At 35.7% G+C, this 19122-nt stretch overlaps 1 protein-coding gene across 2 annotated transcripts in view; it reads left to right on the top strand.

The window, feature by feature from the left end:
- The window catches only part of SEC23B (SEC23 homolog B, COPII coat complex component), a 34113-nt gene extending 22458 nt beyond the window's left edge, over positions 1-11655 (top strand). For both annotated transcript variants that reach the window (XM_012540126.3, XM_003758148.4), the window contains exons 17-20: positions 252-338; positions 3665-3820; positions 4665-4730; positions 9863-11655. In XM_012540126.3, coding sequence (XP_012395580.1) covers positions 252-338; positions 3665-3820; positions 4665-4730; positions 9863-9952 — 399 coding nt within the window. In that variant the 3' untranslated portion in view covers positions 9953-11655. The remainder of the gene's footprint in view (positions 1-251; positions 339-3664; positions 3821-4664; positions 4731-9862) is intronic.
- The last annotated feature ends 7467 nt before the right edge of the window (positions 11656-19122 follow it).

Here is a 19122-nt window from a genome sequence, read left to right as displayed (position 1 = left end):
ATTTTTAAAAATATATTTAGCATATTAATCTATGCTATTGAAATTTGAAACTATCAAGCAGAAAGAAGAAAATATACACAAATTGAGAGAGAATGCAAAGATCTGTCATTTAAATTAATGTTTATTCAGTTTTATAATCATTTGTAAAACCTAGATTAAAGTGTGAATATTTAGTAGGCAATAAAAATTTTCTTTTTTAAAGTTTTCTGATAATTTCATCATTTTAATTTTTCTCCCTACTCTTTTCTCAGCCAGTACTTTTAGACAGCAGCAGTATTTTAGCTGACAGAATTCTACTGATGGATACCTTTTTCCAAATTGTCATCTACCTTGGTGAGGTAAGGTGACATAGTTACTTGCCTGACTTATTCTTTATGAACATTTCTGAGACTTCAGATAGGACCTGAATAATAATAGTGATAATGGTGATGAGGTTGGTAAGTCTTGGATAGAAAACAGTTATCTTCATACTGTGAACAATTTTCAGGGGATGTCATTTTTTTCATATTTCCAAATTGCATTTAGCTTGATGAAAAGGGTCTGGAAACATCTAGAGCCAGTTCTTCCCTAAGGGGTTATTTAAAGCAGAAACTGTTCTTTTAGACTCTCATATTTGAAACTATCATGCAACGCAGCTTTAGATGTCTGTGTATCACTGGCATTGAGTAAGAGGGCTGTAATGAAAAAACTGAAATAAAAGAAAATATGGAGATAAGTGGAGATATAGAGTAAATGAATAAAAGTTTAGCATACAAGCAGATAAATCAATAGACAAAAACCTAAAAATAGGAAAAATGAGTAAAATTTCATAAAAAATTAAGTATATTTGTGGAAAAACATAATATGAAAGAATGTGAATCCATAGTGTTGATAAAAGAATCATGTAGATTCCCTAAAAGTCATGTAACAATAACAAGCAATCCCAGGAATAATTCAAAAGGGAACTATTCATAAAAGAAGAAATTGGTAATGAATTTAGCTCAGAAATTAGAGGTCTCATTGCAGAATTAGAGTAAACACAATAGGAAAAATTGAATGAATAATGGAGAATCTTTATAAAGAATTGAAAGCTCTGAAAAACAATGACAGATATGGAACAGAAATAGAGTATAAGAAAATTTGGCAGAAGAAAAGCCAAAGAAAAGAATTCTAAAAGAATAGGTGATTTTTATGCAAACCACATTAACTAATCTTGAAAATAAAATGCATAGGATATAACTTAGACCTGGTGTAAAAAAAGAAAACTTTTCTCATAATTAGAACATCCAAAAGTGAAATATGATGCCCCTGAAAATAACATGTTCCTCTTAAATCTTCACGCAGAGGATATTTGAGAGTGCAGAATGCCTTTGAAGAATGGATTGGATTAGGTGCTATTGGAATTCCTGGCTCTGAAATTTCCCAATTTTGTATCTTCCCACACAGACTCCTGTTAGATTAAATTCCCTTTCTTGTTCTAAATCTTGTACCACCAGCTGAACTATTTTCTTGTTGTGCTTCGATTTCTAGAAGCCCATTTATAGAAGTGACTGATAATCGATTTTCCTCTTCTGGGGGATGCTGAGGCAGCTTGATGGTGATATAGTCTAGCTTAGGGCACTTGCCCCTGCAGTCGGGAAGGCCTGAGTTCATGCTCTGCCTCAGATACTTAATAGCTATGTGACTTTGGGCAGGTCACTTCATCTGTGCCTCAGCTTCCTCTTTGATAAGATGGGGATGATGATGATGGCATCTCCTTCCCAGGATTATTATGAGGATCAGTTGGCACAGTATTTCTTTTTTTTCCCCCCCTGAGGCAGTTGGGGTTAAGTGACTTGCCCAGGGTCACACAGCCAGGAAGTATTAAGTGTCTGAGGTCACATTTAAACTCAGGTCCTCCTGACTTCAGGGCTGGTGCTATCTATCTGCTGTGCCACTTAGCTGTCTCCTGGCACAATATTTCTAAAGTGCATAGTGCAGCAGTGTTTGGCACCATAGTAGGAACTTAATAAAGGCTTATTCCTTCCCCCTCTTTTCATGCTGTACATCATACACCCTGAAAGTCCTGCCAAATCAGAGGCATAGTTGACTTTTTAGAGCATTAGAAAAATGAATAATCACAAAAAAGTGAGGGTTTGTATTTACTTTGGTTCTTTTTACACCTCTTATTCCTTTTCCTAGTACTGTCTCTGCCATTATCCAGGATAGAATGGTTTAAATTTCTAGCTCATTTGTGATCCCAGGAAATGTACTCCCTTAGAGTAAACCATGATTTTTTGAGGGAAATGTACCCAAATGCTGAGTTCTAATGACAACAAAGCATATGTGGTGCAGGAATAAATTGAGTAATTAAATTAAAAAGCTTTAGCCACCATTTCTGATGGATTTAAAGGAGAAGCAATCAGTTAATAGTAATTGTTAGAATTTATATAGTGCTTTAAGATCTGCAAAGCCCTTTACTTACTTTATTCAATCCTTTTAACATCCCTTGAGGTAGGTACTATTATCTCCATTTTATAAATTTGTAGTTGAAGAGACAGAATGAGTCCAAGATCAGATAGCTAAGTAAATTTCTGAGGCACCATTTGAATCCTCGTCTTTCTGAATCCAAGTTCAGTTCTGTATCTGCTGCTGTCTGGTTGTCATGAGGACCCATCCACCATCTCATTTCAGTCAATGACTTTCTAGGCACTTCTGTAGTCCAAGTTAAAACATATGGCAACTGTATTAGGAAGTTAACCCAAGCTAGTACATGGGATCAAATAGCTGGCCTCTAAACAGATTCCTAGTATGTTCTTTACAGAATTTTTAGGTGGTAAAAATCTTTGTAATTATCATAACTTAAACTAGTATTTACTGTGTTGCTCTGAGACAATGGTAGAATGGATGGGGGTGCTGGACTTAGAAGACATGGGTTCAGATTCCACCTTTGGCATTTATTAGAAGTGTGACCTTGGACAACTCATTTAACTTCTGGAATTCTCTAGGTGAAAAACAATCAATAGGTTGCATTCTGTATTTATGGAACATGGGTACCATACTTAGAAGTTCCCCAGACTGAAACAATTGTTATTCTTCATGTGCAGCCTTCATTTATTTGCATATTTCTGCTATATTACAAAACAAGTTAGCCTAGTGATTGAGAAAGAAAGGAAGGGCTAGATGCAACAGATTGTTTGAAAAGGTGACTAGAGGCAATACACTGGAGAAGAAAAAATACTCAAGTGGGAGACTCTTGACAAAAATGTCAGGCGAGGGAATTGATTCTGGGGTGTGGACAGAAACATTATGCAATGAGGTTTTTTTTTTCCCAGTTTCATTTATAACATGTTAACAAAGGTAAAGCTTAGAAATTCTGGGAATTAAAAAGTGCTGTATTGACTTGTAGCTTAGGATTTTACATTAGGAAATTTTAAAAGGTTCTTTGTGATTATGTGATTTAAATGTAGTTATTATCAGCTCCTTTGTGATGTGGGATGCTTTGGGTCTCTTGTGCTTTATCATCACATTAGAATTTTACTTCCTTGTCTTATAATATTGGTGTTTGAAATAAATTGTTATTTGAAATAAATTGTTATTTATTTCACTTTTGTTGTTGGGATGTCAGATAAGTTTCATAGAAAATTAAATTTTACAGGATATTAAGGATTTTCCCATTAAATTTTTTTTTTTTTTATGGATGTAGACCATAGCCCAATGGCGTAAGGCTGGCTATCAGGACATGCCTGAGTATGAAAATTTCAAGCATCTTTTACAAGCTCCATTGGATGATGCCCAAGACATCATGCAAACTCGATTCCCAATGCCAAGATACATCAACACTGAACATGGAGGTAGTCAGGTAAGTTCAGAGACACTCATCACCAAGTTAGCAGAAAGTTAAAAATTTTGATTTTAGCTTCAACAACTCTTGAATACCATTTCTTAAGATACAGAAATATTGTGGCAGATGTGAGCAGAGAGAATAATATATGCTGATAAAATGAAGATTTTGAAGTAAACTTGCAAAATAGCCTTTTAAAAAATTATAGCTATAATGCTATAGTTAGAGAAGTTGACTTAAGAATAGAGAAATATTTTGCAAAATAAAGTGTTTCTCATTACTAAAACCCAAATGGAAGAAAACTGGATTTAGTAAAGATTCTTAGAGCCTTAGTGTTGACATTTATTGAATATATTACCATACTTAAATCACTTCATCTTTTATAAGCTTCACTTTTTTCCAAAAGTAAATTGGGAATAATTAGTTACATCAGCTGAACTCCAGAAATTCTGTAAGAAGGCTTAAATAAAGTAGTATATAGAAAGAGCTTTTTAAACTAGAACGCACCATACAAGTGTAAGTTATTATTGTGGTCATTATTTTTACTGATTAAGGAAAACAGGTTCTTTAGCAGGAAGAAAAAAAAAAAAAGGAAGTCCTTAATGGCCTGCTTAATCTAAGGGAGTGCATTTTGGAGTTAAAGAAATTTCAATTCTACTTACTAATAGTGCATCCTCAGAAAAGGAACTCTTAGCCTCAGTTTCCTCATGTCAGATGAAAATAATAATAATAGCTGTAATAATTTAGCAAGGTTGTGATGAAGAAAATACTTTGTAAACATAAATATCAGGTATTATTCTTTGTACTCACTAACATAAATAAAATTTATAATCATTAAATAATGTGTTTTTATATTTTTAAGGCTCGGTTCCTCTTGTCGAAAGTCAATCCATCTCAGACACACAATAATTTGTATCCTTGGGGACAGGTAAGGAACTGAATTACCAAAATTATGGCAAGACTAGATATCCTTTTCCTATTCCATCATCATCTCACCTCTTCTTCTCACCCTCCTTTTGCATTCTCCAGCACTACCACTAATCAATGTTCTCTTCCATCAGTTTCAAGTACACTACCATCTTGCATTACCTCAGTCCGATCATTTAACCTTTGGATTTATTTTCTCATTTGTACAATAGGAGTTGGCCAAACTAACATTTTCACAATAATATCGTTGTCAGGTTATCTCCATTATAGCAATGTTTTTGCTAAAACAGATGATGATTAGTGGATTTTGCCTTAAGTGAAATTTGATTGTCTTTATGTCTATCCATCTGTCTGTCTCTCCACTTCCTCCCCCCCACTGATAGTATTATTATGTTAAATTCAATTCTCTTCTCATATACTGAACCTTCACAATAGAAATGTAGGAACAATAAAAATTTTCTGTAATTATAGAATAATTATTTTCTCTAAGATAAGTTTACATTGAAAGCTGATATTTGCAAAAAATCTGTCCAAAAGTCACTGGAATTGTCTATGAAAATCTAGTTTGGAATTAATTTTTGTAAATTATTTTGAAAACTTTCTCAGTTGTATAACAGGGTAGAAGCAAATAAGGTAATTCTAAGAGATGTCCCTTTTTAATCTTTTAAATTTCTTTGGTAATTATTATTTTTGTTTGACTTCAGTGAGATATCAAAATTGTGTTTTAATATACTAAATATAAGTATTAAAATAAGTACTAAAAGGATATGAGGAATAGAAATGAAAAAGAGGAATAATAATAATAATAACAATACTCTTTGGTAACTGGTTGAATATGAGAGGAAGAAATCACATGAAGATGCAGTTGCCATTCTCTTGAAGTTTAAAAATATAGAAGGAATGTGAACTCAAATTAAGAATTATGTTCTGCTTATGTTTATGTTTCTAGCATCTGGTATGGTTTTCTTTACACAATATAATCAATAAATGCTGTTGATTAATCAATAGGCATTAATCTGATATATTTTCTTTTATTTGTCATATGCATAGACTCCGTTATTTGCTTAGCAGGCTCTTTCCAGGAGTGCTGGAAAAAGCTGCAAAGTTTAGCTAAATTATGCTGTCCTCAGTCATGAAGCTGGTAAGAGCACAATAACACTAGAATAATATTGAGTGTAGTTTTCAAGTTTCAGTGCAGTGATTTGTGAAGTCCTGGGTGAAGCAATGGCTTTAGGTTCAGAGGAATTCAGCATGCACGAGAGAAGAAAATCCTAGGCATTGGGAATAGAGTAAGGAGATATTTTTAGTTTCGTTTGGCTAGAGCTCTGAAGTGAGTAGAGGGTAGTAATATGATAGAAAGATAGACTGAGCCATACAAGAAATTATTTTACAGATCTAGAAAACAAAGTTCATCTGGAAGAACAAAAGCTCAAGAATTTCAAGGGAATTAATGGAAAAAAAATGCCAATGGAGGTGGCCTAGCTGTGCCAGACTTAAAAAGGATGTGCAGCGATCATCAAAATCATTTGGTACTGGCTAAGAAATAGAGTAGTTGATTAGTAGAATAAGTTAGGTTTACAGAACAAAATAGTCAATGACTAGTATTCAACAAGCCCAAAGACCCTAGTTTTTGGGATGAGAAACTCACTATTTTACAAAAACTGCTGAGAATATTGGAAATTAGTATGGTAGAAACTAAGCATTGACTCACACCTAAAAATCCTAGACCAAGATAAAATTGAAATAGGTTCAAATTTTGACATAAAGAGGGATATTAGAAGAACATAGGATAGTTTACCTCTCAGATGTGTGAAGAAGGAAAGAATTTGTTAAAAAGGAAGAACTGGAACTCATAATTGAACACCAAATAGATAATTTTGATCATCTTAAGCTAAAAAAGTTTTTATACAAACAAAACTAATGCAGATAAGATTAGAAGGGAAAGAATAAATTGGGGAAAAATTTTTATATTTAAGGGTTCTGATAAAGGCCTCATTTCTAAAATATATAGAGAATTGACTGAAATTTACAAAAAGCGATTCTCCAATTAATAAATGGTCAAAGGATTTGATAAGACATTTATCAGATGAAGAAATTAAAATCATTTTTAGTCATATGAAAAGGTGCTCTAAATCACTGTTAATCAGAGAAATGGAAATTAAGACAACTCTGAGGTACCACTACACACCTCTTAGATCGGCTAAGATGACAGGAAAAGATAATGACAAATGTTGGAGGGTATGTGGGAAAAGTGAGACACCGATACATTGTTGGTAGAATTGTGAATGGATCCAACCATTCTGGAGAGCAATTTGGAATATGCTCAAAAAGTTATCAAGCTGTACATATCCTTTGATCCAGCAGTGTTTCTACAGTTATACTACTAGTATATCCCAAAGAGATCTTAAAGGAGGGAAAGGGACCTACATGTGCAAAAATGTTTGTAGCAGTCCTCTTTGTAGTGGCAAAGAAACTGGAAACTGAGTGGATAGATGCCCATAAGTTGGGGAATGGCTGAATAAGTTATGGTATATGAATGTTATGCAATATTATTGTTCTGTAAGAAACGATCAGCAAGGTGATTTCAAAGATGCCTGGAGAGACTTGCATGTACTGATGCTAAATGAAATGAGCAGAACCAGGTGATCATTGTACACAGCAATAACAAGACTATAAGATGGTCAAGTCTGATGAATGTGACTCTTTCCAACAATGAGGTGATTTAGGCCAATTACGGTGGTCTTGTAATGAAGAGAGGCATCTGCATCCAGAGAGAGGACTGTGGGAATTGACTGTAAATTACAACATAAGATTCTCATTCTTGTTGTTGGTCATTTGCATTTTGTTTTCTTATTCATTTACTTTCCTTTTTGATCTAATCTTTCTTGTGAAGCAAGAGAATTGTATAAATATATTTACATACATTGAATTTAACATATATTTTAACATGTATGATATATATTGAATTAATTACTTGCCATCTGGGGGAAGAGGTGGTGGGAAGGAGATGAAAATTTGGAACAAAAGGCTATGCAAGGATCAGTATTGAAAAATTATCCATGCATATGTTTTGGAAATAAAAACCTTTAATAATTAAAAAAAAAAAAAAAAAAGATACACTGATGCCAGGGGATCCTTGAATAGCCAAGCAGAGTCATGGGAACTTTACTTTTCAATGGAGATTTTTGAGGTCGCTAGTGATAGTTGAGCATCAGTGTTGAAGAATGAAGAAAGATTGTAGGAGTTGAGGACAAGAAGATCTATCAGGAAATTACAGTGGTGGTTTAGGCAGGTGGTAAGAAAGATTGTAGGAGTTGAGGACAAGAAGACCTATCAGGAAATTACAGTGGTGGTTTAGGCAGGTGGTAAGAGGAGCCCTGTAAAAATGAGGTAGAAGGGGTGTGGATTTGGAGGGGATAGAAATGAGAAATTAAAGAGGGAGAATAATGATGATGATAATAATACTCCTTGGTAATTGACTATTAGAGGAGAGAAAAGGGAGAATCTAAAGATAATATCAGGATTTTAAGCACAGGAATTAGGGTGAATATTTGTGCTACTGACAAGACATAAAGAAGAGCAAGTTAAGAGGGAAAGATAAGCTCAGGAAATAATTTTGAGTGTAAGCTTTTAATGGGACATTCTTCTTTTTACAGACTTTGCATTATGTTGTGAGAACTTAACTATAACTTTTATGTTATATACCTCCAGTTAAATGTTAACTCCTTTAGAGTTGAGGCTTTTGCTTTTGTCTTTGTGTGCTCTCCAGCTAGTACTGTGCTTTGTTAAATTGAGAATTCAGCTGGAGAGGTCAGAGATAACAGTTTGGAGTAATCTGCATAGCTGAAGCTGTAGTAAATAGTAAAGTTGCTCAGGAACAAGAATAAAGATGATTAAGCGCAAGTCCTTAGGAAATATCTCTGTGAGAGTTGAGAAGAGATGAGGAATCTAAAGAATGAGAAGAGAGTCCAGAGAAGAGAGGTTATACTGAAGGGGCTGTGAAAGTGATTAGTGTCACAGGTTGTAGAGAAGTCAAAGAGGATGAGACTGAAAAAATGAAGATGTCATTGACCTTTGAGAGAGCAGGGTTAGTATCATGGTGAAGCTGGTCACATCTGCAAGGGGCTGAGAAAAAAAAATTACTTGGTGAGTAAAGTAAAGTATCAGGTGTAGATAATTTTTTCTGGAAGTTTAGCAGAAAAGGAAGAATGAGCTGGGATCCAGGAATCCAGACATGATAGATTTTGGATTTGAATGACTTGAAAGTTTTTGCAGGTAAATGGGAAGGAGCTATTTGTTAGGGAGGAATGGAGGAATCATGACAAGGTGGAGTGAAATGGTGGCTTGACTGCTAGAGCAAGATCCTTAAGAAGGGAAGCAGAAAGAACTGGCATCAGGAAGGAAGGGAGAGAGAAGGAAGGAAAGAAAGAAGTATGGAGGGAAGGAGGAAGGAAGAACCATTTATGTTTTTCTAACCTATGTCACATAATTCTCTTCTGTATACTCTGTATTCAGGTACGTTCTATCCTTTTCTTTGTCTTTGCTCAACCTGTTCTTGAAGCCTGATCTTTTCATCTTTTCCCTGCCAGTTGAATTCCTGTGTCTTTTAAAGCCCATCTCATTTGCTGCTGCAACATTAATTTCTCGTATCACATATCCATAATAATGACCTTATTTCCATGGCTTTTACATAATAGTGTTTTGTTCTTTGCTTCTATGTTTCACTTATGTATGTATTATAGCTTTTATATATGTCTTTCCTGTCAGACTGTCATAGATATGAATGAGTGAGATCAGGGGACATAAAACTAAACTACAAACTCTTTGTGAGCTATGCATAGCATAGTGTCCTGCAAATAGATAAACTTAGTAAATATTTTTTGAATTGGATTGGGTCAAATTGGATCACTGGAATTTCCTTGGGGAAATAGGAAGCTAAATTATCTATTATTTCTGTAATAGAAAGGGAAAGGTTTGCAATGGAATTCTCATCTTGCAAAAGTACCTACTAGATGTTCCTACTGAGTTGTGTGTTTTACAAAATAATCCCTTCGCCCATAATCTCATTATTTCTTTTATCCAAAAAAAAAAAAAAAAATAAAACCTAAAATATTTTTATTTTTTGCTTTTCAGGAATCTGGAGCTCCAATATTAACAGATGATGTTAGTCTGCAGGTATTCATGGATCATTTGAAAAAACTGGCAGTATCAAGTGCCTCTTAAATTGAGAAAGTAGCAGGAATATTCAAGAAAGAAGACAATAACTAGACTATGTTCATAACTTTTTGAAACATTTACTACATTCCTTTTACTTTATTGTAAAGATTTTAAAAATGTCATCATGTATCCCATATATTCAAAAGCAGTTTTTTTTTTTTTTTACATAGTTTTGACTTTTAATTTATTTGTACTCATCACTTTGTTCTGTCTTTTTTCATGAACTGTAACATAGTTCATTGATGTTTTGGAACTTAGAGGTTTTTAATCAGCTTACTTTATCCTAACATTATTATATTCTGTATAAACTATGGAAAACTTTTTGCAACTCCCTCAAATGAAGGAATAATGGGTATGAAGAAAATAAACTGGATGAGGAGAGTACTAGCTAAAAAGGTATTATAGGAAACTTGAGTTACTGTTGTTTTGTTCAGAGAATTTACCCATATTACCCATAATGTACTTCCTAGAGAGACAATGTATCTGTGTATAGAACGCTGGTCCTGGTACCAGGAAGAAATGGGGTCAACAGTCCTACTTGGAAAACTTCCTTACTCATGTTTCCTTGGCTTAATGCCCTAGGCAGCCATTTCTCTAAGATTGTAGAGTAGGTGCCAGTTTTCATTAAGGACTACATATGGGGTGGGGATGGGGGGGGTGAGTTTCACACTGAGAGGGAGATCCCTGCAGGCTACAAATTTGATACCTCTGGCCTCAGTTTGACACATCATTGGGATCACCGTTCCAATCTCTGTCCCTACCTTACCTTTCCTGAACTTCATCTTTCTTTATCCTCTAAATGATAATAGGAAAAGCATGCCAGTAGTGTCACATTAGAATATCATGATTAAGGGGGCCAGGTCCAAACTGATGTCCCCTGAGCCACCTTGACAGTGCCAAGCAAGGATTAAGTACAATCTGAATACATCTCTAAATTGAGTCCACAAGCATTTAAAAGTATTTATTATTGGTGTATTGCTGCACATATGTGCTAAGCACTAAGAAAGGCAATCCTCTTACCCTCCCTTCCAAAAAAAAGCCCTACAGTCTCTTTTCAAGAATTTGTAGTGTTAATGGAGGAGACAGCATGGAACGAAGGATAAAGTACAGGATAAATTTGAGAGATAGGCACTAAGGAAGAACCATTTATGAAAGTCTTATGTGCTAGGCACTCTGCTAAGTGTTCTAAAATTAGCTCATTTCATCCTTACAACACCCCTGAGAGTAAAGTGCTATTATCCACATTTTACTGGTGAAGAAACAGCTAGACAGAGACTGAATGATGCTCTGAGGGTCACACAGCTTAGTAAGCATCTGAGGCTGAATTTAATTAAGGCTTCCTGCCTTTAGACCCAGATCTCTGTGCATTTTGGCACCCCTTGGTTGCTTTGGCTCTAAAATGGAGCACAAAAATGGGCTTCTGACAAGGTGAAACTTGGAGTTGGGAGGTTTCAAGATGATCCAGGCTTGGGAGAATGCCCAGAATCAGGAGATAGGTTGAGGTACAACTAGTAGGAGGTCATTGGATTATGGGAAATAAGACTGATGATAGAGTGTAATGAGTGGTTGTCATAGTCGTGCCACTAGAGAAAAGTATTTTTCTTTTTTTTGACGTTGATTACCAGATAATTTGTAAGTAGTAGTAATGCCATTAGAATAATAGCTCTCAAAAACAAAACAAAAAGTTAGGGGTAAGCCAGGTGGCTCAGTAGATAGAATGCTGGGCCTGGAGTTAAGACAACCATACTTCAAATGTGGTTTCAGACACTAAGCTGTGTGACCCTGAGCAAGCTATTTAACTCCAATTGCTTCTGGAGTGAGGAAAAACCTTGGCTTTCTCTTTAAGGAAGGACCTGTCTTGTTCTCGTCTGGGCCATGTCAGTAAGAACAGTCTTCTTCAAGTAGGAGATTTCGTCTCACAACTAAATATCCATGTAAGGCCTACTCAATAAGTTCTAGGGCCAAAAACACCGTTTAGTCTCCCTTTTAGATGACTGGCAGGGGGACGGCATTGAGATAAAATGAAGCTGATGGCAATTCTGCCGACCTAAGCATTTCCTCTTATACTCAACCTTTTTGGCCAGTTTCTACCATTCCGTCCCTGTGTGGTTGAAAGCCACTCTCCCTTCCCCTCTCCTATCACCAAGAGGTGTCTGAGAACCTCTAACAGACTTTAGGATCCCCTAATAGTCTTTTCCCAATGGTTATTGTTAAGTACATATTCAAAAGAAGGCTATTAGTGTTGAAAGGGTTGTGGGAAAATAGGTAGTACATTTTTGGTGAAGCTTTTTAAAAATACAATCATTTTGGAAAGTGATTCACAATTATGCACCATATAAGAGCACAAGACAGTAAAAACTAGAGCCTCTATTTGAGTTGGCTTATCTTGTTACCTTGAGAACAGAGATTACATGTATTTTATTTTTCTATTTGTTAACACCAGCACTTGGCGTAGTGCTGTACTAATAGGAATAAATGTTTTAGTTAAAGACAATACTTTGTTCCATTTCATGAAGACAAGGATTTTATTTATCCCAACTTTTTCCCTTATCCTTAAACCATATAATATAGTGGTCCCATTTCTATTTGACTTTGACGCAGTTCTTTGAGAGTACAGTGATCCACATCTCAGGGGTAGGGGTGCAGTTACCCCCCTGATCTGAAAAAATCTGTAGTCTTTTGGATCTCCCTTTATACCAGGGAAGTCTGAAATTTGTCTTTCTCTTTTATGAGGTGTTTACAGTACCTTATTGTAAAATTTGGGTTAAGTATTTGATCAAAGATTGTGACATCTGCAGCTTCTATAAAATCCCTCAAGTTCATTTAATTTCATATGCTAACTCAAGATGTATTGAGATGTGGATAACTACTGGGTTTGGAGCAACTGTTTGTTTCAACCATTCACAATGAGAAAGCTGGGAACTACTGAGTTTAGAGACAGCTGGGAAGTTTTATATGAACTGACTCAAAGAGAACAATTTATACAATAACAATATTGTGACAACTCCATCTTGGATCAATGCAGTGACCAACCAAATTCCAGAGGACTCTTGAAACATGCTATCTTTATTGACAAGTGAAAAATGAGACTTTTTTAATGTTCATATATAAATTTATTTTGCTTGACTATATATATTTGTAATAAGTTTTTTCTTTTTAATGAGAGGGAGGGAGGTAGGAACAAGAGAAGACATTTGCTTGACTGAAAAATTTGTTTAAAAAAAGATGAAAAAAATTGTTTGCCAGGCATTGTACTAGATGATGGAAATATGAAGACCAAAATGAAACAAGTCTTGCTCTTAAAGGAATTTATTGGGGGGGAAGAAAGGGGAATGAAGGAAGAAATAATTGAGTTGCCCTATCCTTGAAGTCAGAAATTTGGATACTAAGAATTATATAGCCGCCAGTCAGCTAGGTGGTGCAGTGGATGGAGCACCAGCCCTGAAGTCAGGAGGACCCGAGTTCAAATTTGCCCTCAGACATTTCCTGGGCAAATCACAACTCCAACTGACTCCCCCCCCCCAAAAAAAAAAAAAAAAAAGTAGCCAAACCTTTTATAAATGAGGAGATGGAAGTGAATTACACAACATCAGATAGACAGTAAATGGATCAAAGGATCAAAAACCCTGGTGTTCTTGCTCCCAATCCAGTGCTTTTTTCAGAACAGCTGGTTTGATTTCATTATGAGGCATGAAATGAGTTCATTTCGAATGTTAAAAAGGTAAAAAAAACCCAAAACGACAAAAAAAAAAAAAAATTGAATTTTTGCACTCAGCCATCGAGTACTAATGGCTTAGCTGGGCCCTTGGATCCTGGTGGGGCTTGCCACTGAATTCAGGTAGCTCAGTTAAATACATACCCATGGTTAATTCCATTATGTTCTTTTAAAATAAGCCCGGAGGGAGGATTTTGCATTTAAGAAATCCTGCTTTAAAGGAGTCATTCCTAGGCTCGTTTGGGAGAGTGGTGACTTCACAGGTTAAAATGGTGCTGATGACACCATTGCTGATTATGAGCACCACTTCTAAGTAGTTATTTTGTTTTAACCACCAAATCATTCCTTAATAGGTGAGTAGAACATCTCCCAAACCAATCTGCTTTCCTTCCTAATATGCCATTGTTCTCTTGCTGCATAATTCCGAATTGCTTTCCTATGTGATTGTATTTTTAAAAATAACAAACGAGGAGAAACGTATTGATTAACTATTTTTCCATAATCCTTTCAACATTTGACTTGCCTTCTTTTGTCGTCTCTGCCAGTTGTTAGGTATGAAGTGAAGCCTCCAGATTAGAATTGCATTTCTCATGTTAGAAATTTGTAGTAGTTAGTGGTATGTATTAGTCTTCCGTATAATTATTCATAGATTTCAATTCTTTTGAGAAGTTTTCACTATAATTAACTATTAAAAGGTGGCTTTCGGTTTTACACGTTTCTGCAAACGGACTACATTTCCCAAGATGCAATGCATCCCGAAGGTGTTCATTGGTGGGGAACTACGCCAATCAGGAGGCCTGCCACTGACGCGCCTGCGCCTTGTCTACCTTGCAGGCTAGGCCCTAGGGCGCTTGGTTGCTCTCTGAAGACGGTGGTTGTGTTCCTTAGTCGGGACGTCATGGAGTTCGTGGCCTCCGTCTGGTACCGGCGGATGTCCTTAATCTATGCCACTGGGGCTTGGACCTTGGTGGGCTCCATTTGCTTCTCAACTTGGAAGAGGAAGCAGGCACTAGGTACCTACAGAGGGCTCCCGGGGTGGGCTCCCGGGGTGAGCGCCTCCCTTCCCCTCCCCCCCCTCCCCCGGTGGGAGGGAGAGGACCCGCAGCTGGTGGGGAGTCTGAGAGACCTGGGCTAATATCCTGTCTCTGATGCTGATCAGCGCTGCGGTCTTATACCACTCACCTCGTCGAGCCTCAGTTTGCTCATTTGTAAAAGGGAGGCGTGGTGCGGAGAAAGGAGACAAGAGGAGCCCCTCTCAAGGGCCGCGAGTGTTAATGCCTCTGTCAGCGCAGCTCTTTTTTACCCCCTCCCCCTCCCCGCCGTTCCCACCTCCTCCCTCTTGGCCTCGAGGCTCGATATGGTGGGACTACCTCTGAATGGTGATGAGTGAGACTTGCTCCTTCGAGTTAGGCGGCGGCGGCGGCGGCATTGAGCTTGAAGTTAGGAAGACCCGAGTTCAAATTCGGCCTCAAGCATTTATTAGCCGTGTGACCCTGGGAAACTCACTTAACCTTAACATCAATTGACTTATCTATAAACTGGGAGTAATTACAGCATTCACTTCCCAGGGTTGTGATGAGGACCAAATGAGGTAATCCCTGTATAGCTTAGCACAATGCCTGGCACTTAGTAAGTACTATATAAATATTATTATTGTTGGTAGTAGTAATAGTAGTAGTCCGTCACACATCTACTTCAGAGATGCTAGAAGAAATAATTTTATCTCCAAGAACAGTTGAGTCAAATCATAAACTGGAGAGAAAATAACTTGATTAAAGGTAATAACAGCAACGAGGTAACATAGTAGCCAAAGTAGTCCTCAGAGGAAATTTCATATTTCTAAACATTTTCAGAAATATAAGGAGGGATGGATCAGCAAATTGGACAATTAACCAAAAGAACCAGAACAAAAAGAAAACAAAAACATTAAAAAGTAAAAACTGGATTCCTTTGAGAAAGGTATATAGTTATGGTTTGTTATGACAGTGGGCAAAAAATAAAAAATGAATCCCCTATATTTCTACCAGGTTTGATAGGGAAGGGATTGATTTATTGGCCCTGGGGGAAAAAAGACTGAAAAATAGTTCAGGAATACTTTCACTGTTAAAAGTAGACATAAATTGACCTGTTCTTAGTTTTCTCATCTGCAAATAGTTTGTTATACTAGATGACCTTTTAGGCTCTTCCAATGTTAAATCTATTGTACTGTAAATTCAGATTAATTCTCTTAAGAGTAGTTAAATATTTAGACATAGTATCATTTATATATATTATCTCTTTTTGCTTTTTGGATCAGTTTGGGTAGGATTTTCCCTTTTTTTCTAAAAACAGGTCTTTGTTATATAGGATGACTCTCTGGGATAAAGGGTGGGAAAGAAGAAAGGATGCAATTGGAAATTTTGGCTGTATAAAAACAAAAGATAGCAATAAAATGTATTTTTTTAAAATTTACTGTTTATATACAGAAAGTCTAATAGAGGTTGGGAACTGCTCCCTTTAAATTTACTATTTAAACTCAAATTAGTATGCCCAGTTTTTCAGTAGATGGTAGTAAAAGGTAAAGAGTTTCAAAGTAAAAATTAAAAGGGGCTAAAGATTGATGTTATCTAATTCACAATCAAATTCTTTAAGGCCCCTGATAACCAATATAGTTTGAAGCACTAAGTTTGGAGAAAAAAAAATTCTTTTCTTTAGAAGTGTTTACCAATCCTTCCCATGCTTATCAAATTAATGTATATGGCAACAATAAATATTAGTAGCTTGAAGATTTATAATATTGGTGTTGTTTTTAAATAAAAGTCTAAAATCTATTTTCATAGTCTCAGTTTATCTACTTGTATTGATTGAGATTTATAATTCTTTTCTTAGCCAATGAAGAGGTACTTAAAGACGAAGACTCTGTTGAGAAGGCTGAAAACAGAAGAGGATTTTATGTGGAAACAATTGTGACATATAAAGAAAATTTTATACCATTTAGTACTAGATTCTACAACTACTGGAAATCATGGAGTAATGGGCCTGGTCCATCAGAATGACTGATTTCTTGAATGCTCAAATCAGGATTTTGGCATGGTGTATAAATTTGACAGAAGAATTTACTTAAAAGCTTAAGTTTGTTCAAAAATATGTAAACCTATATAATGTTTATGTCTAATTTTACTGTAATACTATACAATAAATATTTTCCTTGAGACAACTATATTTGCATTTCAGTAATAAATATGCCTCTGCAGTTATCTCAGGTAATTGTTGAAATAGGATTTTGTTAAGCTTAGTATTTTGAAAATGCATTCATTATAGCTGTAATTTTCTTTTATGGTGCAATGATATATAGTTTAATGGATTATTTAATGTTTGATGTAAGCACCTCTCCATGTCTTTCTTCTCTTCCAGTTAAAGTAACATTGACTAGGCGATTTTGTAAATATGTTCTGAATTAGGTTATAAAGCCTTCAAAGGCTTAAAAGACCAAGTACAATGTTAACTAGGATCCTCCAGTACAATACCATAAATTGGAGGAGGAGAAGGAGGGTGGATTGGTGATATTATGATCTTGTTGATATTTGAATTCTCCTTTATAGATTACTCAACTGATATGCTTATCAATGAAGTATTTTTAAGGAAATTAAATCATATGGTGAAAGGAAAGGAACAATCGTTTATTAGTCCCTACTATTAGTACCCTTGTGCCAGGCACAGTGCTAGGCTCTTTACAATTGTTCTCTCATTTGATCCTCTCAACAACCCTGAAACAGGTGCTATTATTATCACTATTTTACAGATAAAGAAACTGAGACAAATAGAGGTTAAGTGACTTGCTCAGGGTCATACAGATAATAAATGAATTGAATTGAATTGGGACTTCCTGACTCCAAGCTGAGCATTTTATCCATTATGTTACTTGGCTGCTTCTAAGAAATATTTTTCAAATGAATTACTTTCAGAGTAGTCTGAAAGCAGCATAATGGAACTGACCTAACACAATGCTGGGCTACATAGTAAACACTTGTTAAGTTTTTTTTTTTTTTTTTTTTAAAGCTATCTACTATTTCAGCAATTTTTTTTTCTTTTTATGTTTTATAGGATTTCATCAGTATCTTTGATATACTGCTTGCCTTCTCAAGGACTGGGAGAAGGGCAGGAGGGAGAAAATGTGGAATTCAAAATTTTAAAAAATGTAATTGGAAAATATTTAATGAAATAGGAATAGAGATAGTCTGAGTAGGAGACAGTAGAATATAGGGGAAATAATACTGGTTTTGGAATCACAAGATTGAGGATTAGACCCTACCTTTTGATACATCCTACTTATGTGGCCTTGGACAAGTCACTAAAGCTACATAGGCCTCAGTTTTTTCATTTGTAAAATGAAGAAATAAGAGGTCTACTGAAGTACCCTGCTCTAGATCCTATGATTCACTGATAATCTCCATCGATTAAATACAGATTCAGTGCAGTTTCCTAGATCTATTATAATATTAATATTTACATAATGATGACTGTTCACCTGAGGCAGTATAAGATATTGAAGTGCATTGCAGATATCAAAGAAATAAAATTATGTTTAGTAATCGTGTGCATATTAGTGTTTGGTTTGGAGAAGTGAGAACACTTGCACAGTATTCTTTTTTGAGTCAGAGCTTTATTTTGCCAAAGTGGTTGGGCCAAATAGCATGGGAACTAATTGGTAATTAGGGACAGGGGTAGAAAGCTTATATACCAGAATTCCTGCTTGAAGCCATGTTAGGAATGCTAAGGCTGCCAACAGCAATCTTTTGTCAGATAGTAACTTGTTAAAAACAGTCAAAACAGCAATTTAGTTACCTGGGTTCAAGGAAGAGTTTCCTGGGCAAGTGTTCCTTCTCTGGGTCCAACAAGTCCAAATATTTATGTTCAACTTGGTTACCTGAATTCAAGGAACAGTTTACTGGGTAAGTGTTTCTTCTATGGATCCAGTAAATCTAAACATACTTATGTTAGTGATTTTAGAAAATGTTAGTAATTTTTATAAACTGCTCCAGCACCCAAGGTCAGGGTCCAGCATGTCCCCTACAATAGTTTTAGGCATTAGATTGCCAACTGTTTGAGCACAAAGCATGTTTGCTCTTTTTTAAAAAAGCCCTAGCACCTAAGACATAAGGGCTAAGTAAATGTTTCCATTTTCTTTTACCCTACATTATCAGTCAAGTGTCAGATTCTGTCATCTATCTTACATGGAGCATTGGATTGACCCAATTAATCTCTCTACCTCAAAGCACTTCCCAATCCTCTATAAAGCTGCCAAAGTGATGTCATATCACTTTCCTTCTCAATTAAATCCAGTGGCTACCTATTACTCTAGAATAAAACTTGTCTTTTATTTCTCAGTCTGGTCACAGCCTATTTTTCTTGACTTTTGTATTAATCTTCCTGAGCTCTAAGTTTCAGCTTTGCTGGTCTTTGTTACTCGCAGATGGCACTT

Source organism: Sarcophilus harrisii, chromosome 2 (assembly GCF_902635505.1).
Source record: "Sarcophilus harrisii chromosome 2, mSarHar1.11, whole genome shotgun sequence".
NCBI classification, from domain to species: Eukaryota; Metazoa; Chordata; class Mammalia; order Dasyuromorphia; family Dasyuridae; genus Sarcophilus; species Sarcophilus harrisii.
Note: the sequence above shows the minus strand (reverse complement) of the source record. Positions and strands in the feature narration are given on the sequence as shown.